This window comes from Patella vulgata, chromosome 3, assembly GCF_932274485.2.
Source record: "Patella vulgata chromosome 3, xgPatVulg1.2, whole genome shotgun sequence".
NCBI classification, from domain to species: Eukaryota; Metazoa; Mollusca; class Gastropoda; family Patellidae; genus Patella; species Patella vulgata.
In genome coordinates this window covers 63,113,995-63,128,706 of record NC_065881.2, presented here as the reverse complement: position 1 = coordinate 63,128,706, position 14,712 = coordinate 63,113,995, and the positions used below count along the sequence as shown (strand labels likewise).

Genomic DNA, 14,712 nt, shown 5'->3' with positions numbered 1-14,712 from the left:
AATATGAAAGCTTAATAATAATGCAAACAAAAACAATTGTGTTTCACACAAGCTAAGCAGTGTAAAACCCTAATTTCAAAACAATCAGATGATAAATGTAGCCTGTAGAAGTGTTCACAAGAAATCGTGGACGATGGATGGACAGGGGCGATGGCAACATACAATCACATTGCGAACGTATAAAAATACATTCATAGGATACAATTATCATATTACACTGACACTGCACATTCCGTGGGTTTCAGTATACAGGTGGGTCAGCTTGGCTCAAGACAAGGGTATATAATATATATTTATATATGGGTCTTGGGGTTGTGTAGTCAGTAGACACCAACATCAAGTGTTATAGTGATATCCTAGAGTAACATCAAGCTAACAATAATTTTACGTTTTACCCTACTTCAATGATTTATAATGGCAATCTGAGACATTTGACAGAAAAAGTATAGAAAGTGCAAAAATTGCAAAACAGTCCCAGAAATGAGTGTAATATGTTTATCATTCTAAGACAAATATATTCACATTTTGCAAGAGATGGATAGAGAACAAGCTAAAGGGTAGGTTGCCAGGCAATGAAATATACGCCCACAGCAGCTAAATCATCCGGGTAGTCAACAAGAGTTGTCACATACTTTTACTTGTCGGTAATGAAACATTTATAACATATTTATAACAAGATTTTTGAAAGTGATCAAGGGCCATAACTCTGGTAGTAATTATCTGAAATTGCTGAAAATCAATAGGCCTTTTGTCTCATGACCTTAAACACTGTGTATAAATTTAAGTCAATTGGATATTAACTTTAGCCTCTAGAGCGACCACGAGGTTTTTTGAAGTGATAAAGGGCCATAACTCTGGCAGTAAATATTGAAAATCGCTGAAAATCCATAGGCTTCTTCATCTCATGACCTTAAACACTGTGTATTAATTTAAAGACAATCGGATAAGAGCTAATGATGATCTGTGTAGTTTTGAAATAGACAATCTATATAATCTATTGAATGTCCTTGTTTACCTCCAAATTATGTATATTTTAATTCAACATCCGGGCATTAGGGTATTATCAACAAACCAAATAGCATTACCAGTATTATCATCATGACATAATAAATTATGTAACAAAACCTTAAGGGTTCTACTTGTAACACAACCAGGGTTCTACTTGTAACTTGACTTCTAATATATTTTTAATACAAAAAAAGATTACATAACTAAGAATTAAATAAAACTAATCTGTCCCATTTACAGAAAGTTTTAATCCTATTAACAGCAAGATAAGTACATTTTTGCAAAGCCTCAATATCTAAATCCTATCAAAATGTGTATGATTAATGAGATTAGAAAGTTTATCACTATAATTTATGTAGAATCTATTACAATATCTATGTTTACAAGGATATAATTTTCTATAGACTAAAGTAAACAGAAGTTCTGTGTTGACTGGACACAGGATTATTTCATTTATTAGTTTTCTAACACTAGTGTTTTCAGTATATCATCATATCTACCACTAGTTGATTATCACATACAGGTCATTCAACTCTCTGTTTACTAATAAATGTTATAATCTTCCTACATATAAAAATATTAACTAAAAATATTTGTAACAATGTGCTACTACTTATAATAACTAGATCTGGTCTTGTAATAATTCTTGAAACACGTTTTACTTAAATTAAATATATTTTAATTCTATTTTTTTTTTGAAAGAGAGATGTTATGATTTATTTTTTACATTAATTAATGACTGCATTCAATTTTCCAAAATATTATGTATCTAAGTATCTACTTGTAATTTTGTGACCTTGTGTGATCGCTAAAAAAATTCATGTATTCTTCCACTATTCATTAAATTGAAAATTCTAAAGTAACTGGACATGGTAACCCCCAAACAAAAAGGTAACAAATTAAAACTGCACACATGTTAATCAAGATGCATAAACTTTAGTCCACAATTTTGTTATGTAAGCACAAATGGAGGAAAATGGATTTCATTGCATTTAAAAACTTTGATTTAAGAAATACATACTGAAAATTAACTTTATCAACTGTAAACCTTGTTTCAAAAATCCCAGACGTCAAAACACGACATCGTAGAATATCCTGAAAATATAGTAAATTAAAACGCATCTATATTTATCATACAACCTTATTCAATTCATACTCTGCTCAACACTTTCCCAACCGTAGAGTCTGAAATTTGATTTCGTACAATCTTCAGTTTTAGAATTCATAAATCAATTGAGTAGAACTACAAACTACTAGCTGCTTATTTAATCTACTTTTCCTTTTCCCGATGCCAAGCAATATCTTCAAATTTTCAATGGCCTTGATTTTTTCCTTACCAGAAGTGCAAGTAGTACCTTCGACAAATACCAGGATTCAACAATAGAATAGTGTGATTTATATATTCAATTATGTATAAATATTGATATTTACCTGTTCTGTAGGTGTGTAGTCTGGTTCTTTAACTATATGTACTCTGTCTAAAAAACTAAAATACAAAAATAACAATTATAAAATCTCATAAAATAAAACAATCTTAAAAACACAAAAAAAGAGATTAAAATACAATATATTTTGCCCCATCCTCAGTCTGATTTTCACGAAACTTGGAACTTATCCATAATTATGGTGTAACAGTGATATAGTTGAACAGTTTTTAAAATCGGATAAAATTTGTGACCTCTTGGGGGTAAACAAGCTAAAATTTTGTACCATCAGTGGCCATTATCCAGAAAGTTACAGTCTGATACATGCCAATATCAATAGAAATCGATATCTTTGCGATACAAACCTATACCTCAAGTTTCGTCAAAATTAGATAAAAATTGTCACCTGTAGTGTCCACAAACAAAATGTGAATGGACACATGGATAAAATGGAAGGACAGGAGTGACGGCATAATACGTCATGTGGGTATATAATAAATTATATCATAAAAACCAATGCAACGGGAAAATATCTGCTAAAACATCCATATAGAGTGTTTAGATTTCCTTACATAATTATGGAAAATTCGTAAAAACACTGATCTAAATATTTTTGACACATCAAATTGTAATACCGGTAGTTATAATTCAAAATGGTTTCAGTACCAGCATAAATCTAACCCAAATAGTTAAAATCAAATCATAACAAAGAATTTAAATATCAATCTAACCTAATCCAAAACAGATTTAATACAAAAACAAACCAAATAGTATATAACAATCTGATCAAGATACCAGTAGATAGTTTTAATGAAAGTTTAATCCATTATACATTAGATTCAATAAATATTTTGCATCCAAAAACTAAGTACAAAACTTGGATGGAATTAATTTGCAAATATTTCCAGCATTTCATGAAATGCTTTTTTTTAAAGATAGGTTGCCAGGCAATGAAACATATGCCCATAGCAGCTTAATTGTTTGAGTGGTCGACCAGGGTTGTCACATATCTATTCTTTTGTAGGTAATTGGAAGCATTTACAAGACAATTTCAAACAGATCAGATTATAAATTTTGTCGTTTGAGGGTTAACAAGGTTTTACAAACTGAAACAAGGGCCTTAACTCTGGAAGTAATTAACAGAAATTGTTGAAATTCAACAGGCTTTTTAATTTACTAATTTAAATAATGCATATAAATTTCATTTAGATCGGATGATAACTTTTGCCATTCAAACGTTCACAAGGGTCAACAAAGTTAAACAAGGACCATAACTCTAGAAGTAATTGACGGAAATTGTTGAAATTCAATCGACTTCTTCGTTTCACTAATTTGAATGAAGCATATAAATTTCATACTGATCGGATGATAACTTTTGTCATTCGAGCTTTCACAAGGTTCAACAAAGTTAAACAAGGGCCATAACTCTAGAAGTAATTTATGGAAATTGCTGAAATTCAACAGGATTCTTCGTTTCACTAATTTAAACCATGTGCATAAATTTCATACAGATCAGATGATAACTTTGGTCGTTAGAGTGTTCATAAAGTACAACAAAGTTAAACAAGGGCCATAACTCCAGAAGAAATTAATGGAAATGGATGAAATTCAATAGACTTCTTCATTTCACTAATTTAAATTTTAAATGATGCATATACATTTCATAGAGATCAGATGATAACTTTAGTCGTTAGAGCGTTCACAAGGTGTAACAAAGTGAAACATGGGCCATAACTCCAGAAGATATTAATGGAAATGGCTGAAATTCAATATGACTTCTTCATTTCACTAATTTAAATGATACATATACATTTCATACAGATCGGATGATAACTTTACAAGGTTCAACAAAATGACTTCTTCATTTCACTAATTTAAATGATACATATACATTTCATACAGATCGGATGATAACTTTACAAGGTTCAACAAAATGAAACAAGGGCCATAATTAACAGTAATACGATTGTTCATCTTACTGATCTTAACAACATATATCAATTTCAAAACAATCAGATGATAAATGTAGTCTGTAGAGTGTTCACAAGAAATTTGGACGATGGATGGACGATTGGACGAAGGCGACGGCAATAAACGACAGTATAAAAATTGACGATAGTTATAGTGCATTTTTTCAGAAAATATATACTTATTAGCAGTATAATCCAAACTAAAATGTATGTAAATCTATTTTTTATTATATCACAGTAGCATTGATTCAATCGGATTAAAATGAGGGCCATCAAAAGATTTTACCCATTGCTTATAGGTGGCGCTGGCCAGTTAATATAATCTATAGAGGATACCGATTTGTTTATAAAATTGTAGGCCTAACACTTTGGATGGATATTCCTTTAAGAGGTTCATTCTTCAAAATCAAAATTTGCAAATGATGATCAGTGGCTTTAACAATATTTATTCCAATGGTATATGGATAAGATTGGGAAAAAGGAAAAGTCTACAAGTACGTAAAACCAATAAAATAGCTAATATGATATCCAAATTCAAAATATTTCAGGTGCTTTCATTGTGGTATTATGCAATAGTGAACTAAATGTAGTTTGATTCTTTGTGATATAATTGAGAAATATATTGTAACAATGTAAACTTGAGACTCTCTTAAATGCAATTGAACTCTATTAAGCAGATATATAATTATGGTAAAACATTACATTAATAAATTATGTAGATGATGAGTAACCAGATCAACAATAATACAAGCACTATTTGTACAGTAATTGTTTTATATTCTATAAATAAATGCCAACCTTGTGTGACCAAGATCTATAGAAAATTTGAGGTCAACTGATTATTTGAGTTAGTGAAACCTCAATTATCCTCCCCAATCAATAACACACAGTATAAAATGTCACTAAAAGCATCTTATTATTTTTTTAATTGAAGGAGAAATTTGTTGAGGTTGATTTTATTTACATAGTAACCTTTGATTACATGAGAAATCACCATATTGTTGTTGAATTCCATTAGCATGTTAAAATAAATTGATCTGTCTTTTCTAATTTTACATTTGATTGGTACAGGTACAGACCTGTCACTATACATCAACTTAAAAGAAAGTAGACACTGATTTAACAATGTTTACCTTTACACAAACACTGCCCAATACCACACATTACTAGCAAACTAATAACAAGAACATTTGTCATATTAATTACTTTAATGTCAAAAATTTAACTTCCTGGATTTTTGCAGCTAAACCAGATAGTATGCAGCATTGGGATTTCAAAATTTTTCTTGTCAGACATTTTACCAACGATAAAGGGACATAACTCTTATCAATATTTAAGCAAGCAGTTTAAGACCACACCCAACCAGCGATTGCCAGGCATGATACGCCCACATTTTGCAAGAGATGGATAGAGAACAAGCTTTAAAAAAAAAATAATATGTGATTTTTCATACAATCAGGGGCCGTAATCCAAAAAGTTATGGTCTGAAATGCGCGAATATCAACGGGGAATGAGATCTTTGGGATATTAAGGTATATTTTAAGTTTCATCAAAATCGGACAAAAATTGTGACCTCTAGAGAGTCCACAACCTTCGTATTACAATTTGCATACAAGGAGCGGCCATTTTGTCAGGAAGTTTCGGCTGGATTTTCACAAAATTCGAATTCAACCTTCATTGATGTGTATCGGTGATACATTTAAACTTTTTTAAAATTGAATACAAATTGTGACTTCTAGCCGGTCCACAAGCTAAACTGTGATTTTTCAAACAATCAGGGGTCATAATTTGTATTCAACCATCATTAGGGTGTATTAGCCTTACATTTAAACGTTTTTTAATTTCAGATAAAAATTGTGACCTCTAGAGTCCACAAGCTAAAAACGTGATTTTGCATACAATCAGGGGCCATAATTCAAAAAGTTACGGTCCAATATGCGCAAATATCGAAAGAAACCAAGATCTTTGGATTATAAACATATATTTCAAGTTTCATCAAAATCAGATAAAAATTGTAACTTCTAAAGCATCCACAACCTTGGTATTACATGTACATACTTTCAAAATATTTGCGTACAAGGAGCGGCCATTTTGTCCTGCAGTTTCGGCCGGATTTTCACGAAATTCGAATTCAACCTTTATTGATGTGTAACGGTGATATATTTAAACTTCTAGCGGGCCCACAACCTTTATGCTATAAACATAAATTTTAAGTTTCATCAAAATCGGACCAAAATTGTGGCCTCACCCCAAATACACTGTACCAGTGACCAGAACTTATCAATGGAACCACGATGGGATATTCAGTGCTCTACCTATTTTGCTTTTCTATCAGGTAGATAAACATCTCATTCATACTTAAGTGTCTTTATTTATGAGGTATTACAGAGATACATTGTAATCTGATTTAGACATAGCTATGACATTTTATATTGATATAGCTGTACTTTTGTAATGAGGTTGCCAGGTAGTCTGTTTCACTGTTATAGTAAAGAAAGATATTTTTAGACCAGGAAGACTGAACCTAACTGATTCCATAACTAGAAATTAACATTAAAATTTTTTATATTACACTTTGTTTATGTATATACTTATGTGTAACATAATGTGTCATTTTAAGTTTCCAATAAGATCATTCTTGCAATTCTAATAAATTTTATTAACTCATGCTATTGAATAGGTTATGGAACATAGTAATATTGATTTAATATTACTGCTTCATGCCAATAGTCACTGAAGTAGTGTACAATGTTGAGTATGCTTACTCTTTCGATAACATTTGACACCACTTATCAGTTTACCTTTTTTGTGTACAGACAATAATAATCTTAACCCAAATTCTACATGAAATGACTGACTTTGAACGCAAACTACATGTACAGATGACAGTTTATAAACATTTTTTTTATTTAAATTTAACTAAAGTTGGAATGCCAGGCAACAAAATACACTCCCACAGCAAGTCACTTGAGCAATCTATGAGGATTGTCAGATATGACATATCTATTCTTTTTTAGGTAATACGAGCATTAACAAGATATCAAAAACAGCCCATTAAATAATTATCAGAAACAATAAAAATTTGATTGGTTTCTAACTTTTCCTGATGCTACTACCTATTGGTTTCTAGTTTTTGCTGATGTTAAATCTATAGTTGGCATATCAAAATGGGTTGAAAGTATTAAGATATTCATTTAGATGGTTAATAGGAAAAAACGTTAATCAGGCACCATCTTGGTCTCAATGTCCATACACAGAAATGAGTTAATTTTTATCTAACTAGTAACTAATGTAAAATTTGGTTGACAATAACTTGTTAGGATTCATTGATTTTAACAATCTGTGGAACAACCCAATATACTTGTTGTTAAAGACTGCTTCTTACTTTGTATGGGCTGAAAGTTTGTTCTTGGTCTCAATGTCCATACACAGAAATGAGTTATTGTTTATCTGACTTTTAAGTAATGTAAAATTTGGCTGACAATAACTTTTGTTAGGATTCATTGATTTTAACAGTCTGTGGAACAATCCAATATACTTGTTGTTAAAGACTGTTTCTTACTTTGTATGGTCTGAAAGTTTGTAACTGTTGCATATTCTGAAATATTGTTAACTAAGTTATATATTACTGCATTATCTCGTATATGAGCATTTCCAGTGTATACTAGGTTATGCCATGCTCTACCACAATCACTGAATAGATTGAAAATATGTACCATAATATTCCACCTCATTTTGTTTTACAAATCTGGCAGGTTTCGCATAACAAGAGACAAAACGAGAAAGGTCATTTCATCACTGACATAATTTTATTCAATAATTCGATTGCACGTAGTAGGGGGTCTTTAGCAGTGGGCTGAAACAGAGGACCCAGAGAAAACCCACCAGGTTGGACAGACAAACCTACCGGTACTCCTTGTCACGTAAAAGCGGGGAATCAAAACCACACCACTTGACTCAATTACAGACTTTCTGATTCAATGCCCACGCATTAACCATTTGGCCACCAAACACCAACATTACAAAAGGGCAAACTGGTTTTAATAATAACCAGCTTCATTGTTTATACAGGTCTTTGTAGTATCTTTCACAAATTATGTCAATGATAATACAGACTTGGGATATAATACAAAATTGATCACAGATTTTTAATGCTTTAATTAGGATTTCACACTGTGTAGCTTGTGTGAAACACTATTGGTTTTGTTCGGATTATCATTAGGGTTTCACACTGCGTAGCTTGTGTGAAACACTATTGTTTTTGTTCAGATTATTATTCTTATTATTATTTTTCTTTTTCCACTTTGCTTATATCTCAGCAACTGATTGTCGCATCATTACGATAGAAAAGTGGGTGTGAGTTACAGTATAAACCTATTTTGAACGTTCTGCAACAATGCGAAATGTCCGAAATGTCTGATTTGAGCAAAAATGTGAACATGTTTTGTCTCAATAATTTTTCTTGGCAGCTATTGGCTAATTCAGTTTGCCCAATTTGTACAAAACAAAGTTCATATGCTCCATGGTGCAAATTCTCAATTTTTTTTTAAAACCGCTAAAGTTTTCTAAAGGCACCACATGTTACACAATTTTGCTAAAAACTCCAATTTTGATGAGTCGAAACAAATCTGACATATAAAGAAGAATGCTCCAATTTTGATGAGTCGAAACAAATCTGACATATAAAGAAGAATGCTCCATTTCGATTTAAAGGTGAAAGATAGGTTGCCAGGCAACGAAACATATGCCCACAACACTTAAATTGTCCGAGCGGTCGACAAGGGTTGACGCATATTTATTTTTTTGTAGGAAAGTAGGGGCATTCACAAGACAATTTCATACAGATCAGATTATAATTTTTGTCGTTTGAGGGTTCACAAGGTTCTACAACTACAAACTGAAACTAGCAGCTGCCAGGCAGGCTACGCCCACATTTTGCAAAAGATGGATAGAGAACAAGCTAAAAACAAAACAAGCTTAAAATCAGATAAAAACTGTGCTCTCTAGAGGGTCCACAACCTTGATATCCCATATTTTTACACTATTTGCAAGGGGCGGCCATTATGTTCGTCAGTTTTTGTCCGATTTTCACGAAATTTGAACTCAACCATCATTCGTGTATAACTGTGATTTATATTCACACGTTTTTTCTTTTTAAATTGGATAAAAATTGTGACATCAAGACGTGCTTTTTCGTACAATCAAGGGCCATAACTTCGGAAATTAAGATTCGATATGCGCAAATATCAACAGGCACAAAGATCTTTGGGTTATAAACATACATTTCAAGGTTCATCAAAATCGGATCAAAATTATGACCTCTAAGAGGTCCACAACCTTGATATACCAGATGTATATCATTTTGTCTGAAGTTTTGGTCCGATTTTCACGAAATTCGTACTCAACCATCATTAGGGTGTAACGGTGATATACTAAAACGTTTTTTAAATTGGATAAAAATTGTGACCTCTAGAGGGACCACAAGCTAAAAGCGTGATTTTTTGTACAATCAGGAGCCATAATTCAGGAAGTTACAATCCGATTGAATGGAACCAAGATCTTTGTGACAACATGCATTCCAAGTGACACCATTTGATGCCTAATGTCCCTTTTGATTAGGTCAAACCAATTTAACATTTTCAACGGAAGTGATGCCATTTTGTCAAAAACTGTTTTTAACCTGTAAAATCAATATTTTTTTCAACTTTTCTAACTTGTTCAGTTGCAGAGAATTAGACGATTTTCTACAAGTCACTATTTTTCAAAGTTTTTGGTTCATAAACGTATCAATTAGTATTCAATTGTAATAAAATTTTTACCATGTGATGCCCAATGCCATTTATTATTTCATAAAGCTAATTAAACATTTTCATTATCAACGGAAGTAATGTTATTTGGAAAAAAAACCGGTATTTTTAGCCCAGAAAAAAAGTGGGTTTTTTTGTTGAAGTGAGCAATATTCATTATTCGTATAAAATTATGATAATTGATTTCACTGGACAAATAGAATGAATCAATATAATCATGTAGGTATCAAAAATGTGTTTCTAACATCTTCCCTTGTCTAGAAATAACCAATTTTGACTGGATCACTTTTTTTTAAAATTTTCGCACATTAATAAGGCTTGGTAAGGGTTAATTCTGTTCAAATTTTAATCAATTTTCTGTCTGCAAAGGAGAATCGAAGTGGTTATTTCTGTAATCCAATTTAAATATTTTGTTGATAACGGAAGTGATGTCATTGTGACAAGTCTTTATTGTATAAATGCTGGATTTTTTGTCTAATTCTGCATCCATTTTATAATACGTGTCCACTGTCCAATGCTTATGTGGAAATCTGTTTAACGTTTCCATTGGTACGGTAAGTGACGTCAGTTCAAAGGTAACATGGCATCTGTGAAACCCGTCATTACTGCATCGCAGTTCTAGTTGTTTTCTACTTTTGCTGGAAGTGGGGGACACTTCTTCTTTATTGTTCGAACATTATAACAAAAAATAGTTATGATCAAAATACAGAACATTGTGAATTTATAGTAAAAGCTTTCACTCAGTAACAAGGATATAATCATCAAGCAGTCTGCATACCTCAATAATTATAGCTATAAACACTGCTATTGACCTCAAACAAACTACATACATGTACATAAGTCAGATGCATTGACCTGTTGTCTTCATCAATCTATTTATAGTCCACTTTATAATGTTGAGTCAGAGTGTTACTATAAATAGCATGTGGCAGCTAAATATAAAGTGAAATGAAATGGGGTTTAACATCCTACTGTCCTGCTCCAAACCTGGGCTAATGAAGACGGGCATACGCCATACAGTGTGCTATGAGGGAAATTTTGCCCGGGCAGCGGCACTATCGCCTACTCTTATATCGAATTCCAACTGTCAAGGGATCTTTTACGTGCATTCCAATGTATACACGGGACCTCGGTTTTTCGTCTCACCCGAATGACTAGACAGCTGTCCTTGTCAGGCCCTCCGTCCTGCATCACTGACAAGGGGAAACCACGACGGAAAATTTGGATGAACTTTCTCGGCCAATGCAGGGATCGAACACCCGACCTCCAGGCTAGCGAGCCAGCGTCTAACCCACTTAGCCACGTGATCCCCCCAAATATAAAGTGATATAAATTTTATATTCATTAGTAACAGATGAAACCTAACATAAAACTACTTATTGACCGTATATATTATATAATATGTATAAATGTTGAGGAAAGAAACATAGTATTAAGCTGCTAGTACTTTCAGTTCCACCACAATATCATCAGGCCTTTAATATTACTGGTATGTTATATCATCATAACATAACAATAAGAATGACTAACAACATTACATGTATTAATGCAATCAATAATTTTAAATCAAAGGAGTCTAGTCATTTTAAAATTATGATTTTTAAGGTTACTTTCCGGCGTAGAAACTGTGTGATTTGATGATATATTTGAACTAAAAACATATTCAAACTAATTAATGTATCAAAAATTTGCTTCAAATCCCTCTTAAAACTTTGTACTCGCAGGGAGATTCCTATAGCTATAAATCAACTGTTGTTAGACACCATGGCTGTCACCTTCCTTCATTGTGGGAGGGTCCATTTTTCAGAATGTATTTTTCATTACTTACTGTCCATTCCATATACAATACATATTGAGGCCTAATGAAATTCTTAATTATTTTCTGTCAACTTCTTTTCCACCATTTAATTGTAGTCTTTTGTACATTGACACCCCGCAATGTGCCCAGTGCATGCCCCATGGGTGTTTGTCAGGTAATCCAGCATTTTTCTAGAAAGATTGAGTGTCTATACTTTCCATATATACCAAATTTGCCATACTTTTATTGGAAATAACCACCGGATAAATACTTTCGGATAAATACTTTCGGGACAATGTATCTTTAATATTTATTGAAACACAAATTCACACCACACCTATCTGCCTGAAGATATTCTTGTTAGGTCAAAGTTAGCTAGATTCAACTTGAAGCTTCCAGCAAATTCTAAGAATATTTGCTGATATTCATTTTTAATTTCCTATCCATAGATCAAATGTTTTGGTAAAGATGTTTCCATGGCTACAGTTGAGTCTAACTATTGGATGAGAATTCTCTACAGATAGGACTACTAGTCTAGTAGTTTGATTGTTAATTTAATTGATATTATTTGTATCTAATGTAAACTGATAAACTATCAGTATTGTGTGCCTTAATGGACCACACCCATAATTGTTGTCTGATTAATATTTGTCAATAACATCACTCAACCAATACAAATAGATTAAAGTGGATTTTATTATTGCGAAAAATTGAATGGAATTTTCCATGTGAATTATTTGGTTATTTCAAGATTAACACAATGATTACATGTGCAGGGCTCAAAATTCGCTGATCTGTATCTAAGGCCATTTTATTCAACATCAAAGCCATTTCTACAATTTTGAGAATATTGTAGGCCATTTTTTAAAATCTGTTGAAAACTTAAATAAACTTCAATAATGCAATGAAGCCATGCAGTTGACATTCCATGCAGTTGAATCAGCGCTTAGTTCAAATCAATAAAAAAATATTTTGTGAATTGTTGTTTACTGACAGTCTTAGAAAAGAAGGGGGGCCCATTCATTCATTTTATTCTGCACGTTATAAAGAGACAAAAAGCATGAGTTTTTGCCTGCAAGTGCCCTCAAATGACATTGTGATTTCATGACATACAATACAACATTCGATTTTTTAATGACACTCGCCCTAAAACGTCAGCTAATTGTGCTAGCTATTCAGGGATTCTGCACACATATGGTCTACTTGACAACTCCATTCTCTTCCTCCACGTGTGACGATATACACAAAGTCGATGAGCAATCCATGTCGATACTCTTTTCACGCAGAAGTCCAGTTTCCATCTTATAGGCCTTCTCCGCTTGACATAGCCCATGAATGAAGGTAAAACACAAATTAAAATTCCAAACTTCCAAACCGTCTCTCCACGATGCCCAGTGACATCGTCTGCTAAATATAGTGCTTCTCGCGCGCTATCGTCTATAGATAACAAAACCACTTACACTATATTCCAATCGAAATATTTGCCGACTTTTCAAAATATATTTAGCTTGTGTATTTCTTTATTTTAAAACATAGCCTCCATTCAAAATATAAGCATAAACCCTAGAAAATGCCATCAAAATACAATCTTTTCTCTGACATTCGTGCTTGTCAAAATTTTCACGTTTCCATCTTGTAATTTCTCGCGTCTCAAGAGATCTCTACTTTGGGTTACCAATCATACAATTTCTGATTTGATAATTTGTTCTATTTTAGTGACGTTAATCGTAGAAACAGAACCCGAATAGTCATGCTTTAAAAGACAATTATTGTGGGAGGTATTGAGCTAGCCAAGTTTTACGTAAAAAATGCATCTCGCACAATATGTATTTGGCTTCCGATATATGAGTGCTATCGACGGCAATTTAAGGTATTTCTACGACCAATAGTTGTCATATTTTTATTGATTTTTTTTCCAAAATTTACGACATCGACGGCCATTACCATGTTTACGAGTACGACAGCAGTGGCTTTCGAGAATTTTGAGCCCTGACGTGTAATCCATCAAAGTAACAGAATTTTAACTCCCTAGTGATCACTGAAGACGCTGATGATCATATGCATTTTTGGGACAATATCTCATTTTTTAGCCGCTTCATCAAAATCAGATCAAAATTATGATTTTTAGAGGGTCCACAACCTTGATATACCATATATTTACACTATTTGCGTACGACGGGCGGCCATTTTGTCCAGCAGTTTTGGTCCTATTTTCACGAAATTCAACCTCAACCATTATTAGGGTGTATGGTGATATATTCAAATGTTTTTTTTAAAATCGGATAAAGATTATGGTGTAACGGTGAAATATGTTTAAACGTTTTTTTAAAATTATGGTGTAACGGTGAAATATGTTCAAACGTTTTTTTAAATCGGTTAAAAATTGACCTCTAGGGGGACCACAAGCTAAAAACATGATTTTTCATACAATCGAGGGACCCTAATTCAGGAAGTTACGATCTGGTATGAGCGAATATTAAAAGGAAACAAGATCTTTGGGTTATAAACATGTATTTCAAGTTTTATCAAAATCGGATCAAAATTGTGGCCTCTAGAGGGTCTACAAACTTGATATAACATATGTACACTATTTGTGTACGAGGGGCGGCCATTTTGTCTGGCAATTTTGGTCCGATTTTCAGGAAATTCGAACTCAGCCGTCATTAGGGTGTAATGGTGAAATATTCAAACGTTTTTTTTTAATC

At 32.6% G+C, this 14,712-nt stretch overlaps 1 protein-coding gene across 1 annotated transcript in view; it reads right to left on the bottom strand.

The window, feature by feature from the left end:
• The window catches only part of LOC126814522 (guanine nucleotide-binding protein G(s) subunit alpha), a 59,940-nt gene that overhangs the window by 11,988 nt on the left and 33,240 nt on the right, over positions 1-14,712 (bottom strand). The window contains exons 6-7 of the mRNA XM_050539700.2: positions 2,440-2,494; positions 2,030-2,103 (exon numbers count right to left, since the gene is read on the bottom strand). Of these exons, the coding sequence (XP_050395657.1) occupies positions 2,030-2,103; positions 2,440-2,494 (129 nt within the window). The remainder of the gene's footprint in view (positions 1-2,029; positions 2,104-2,439; positions 2,495-14,712) is intronic.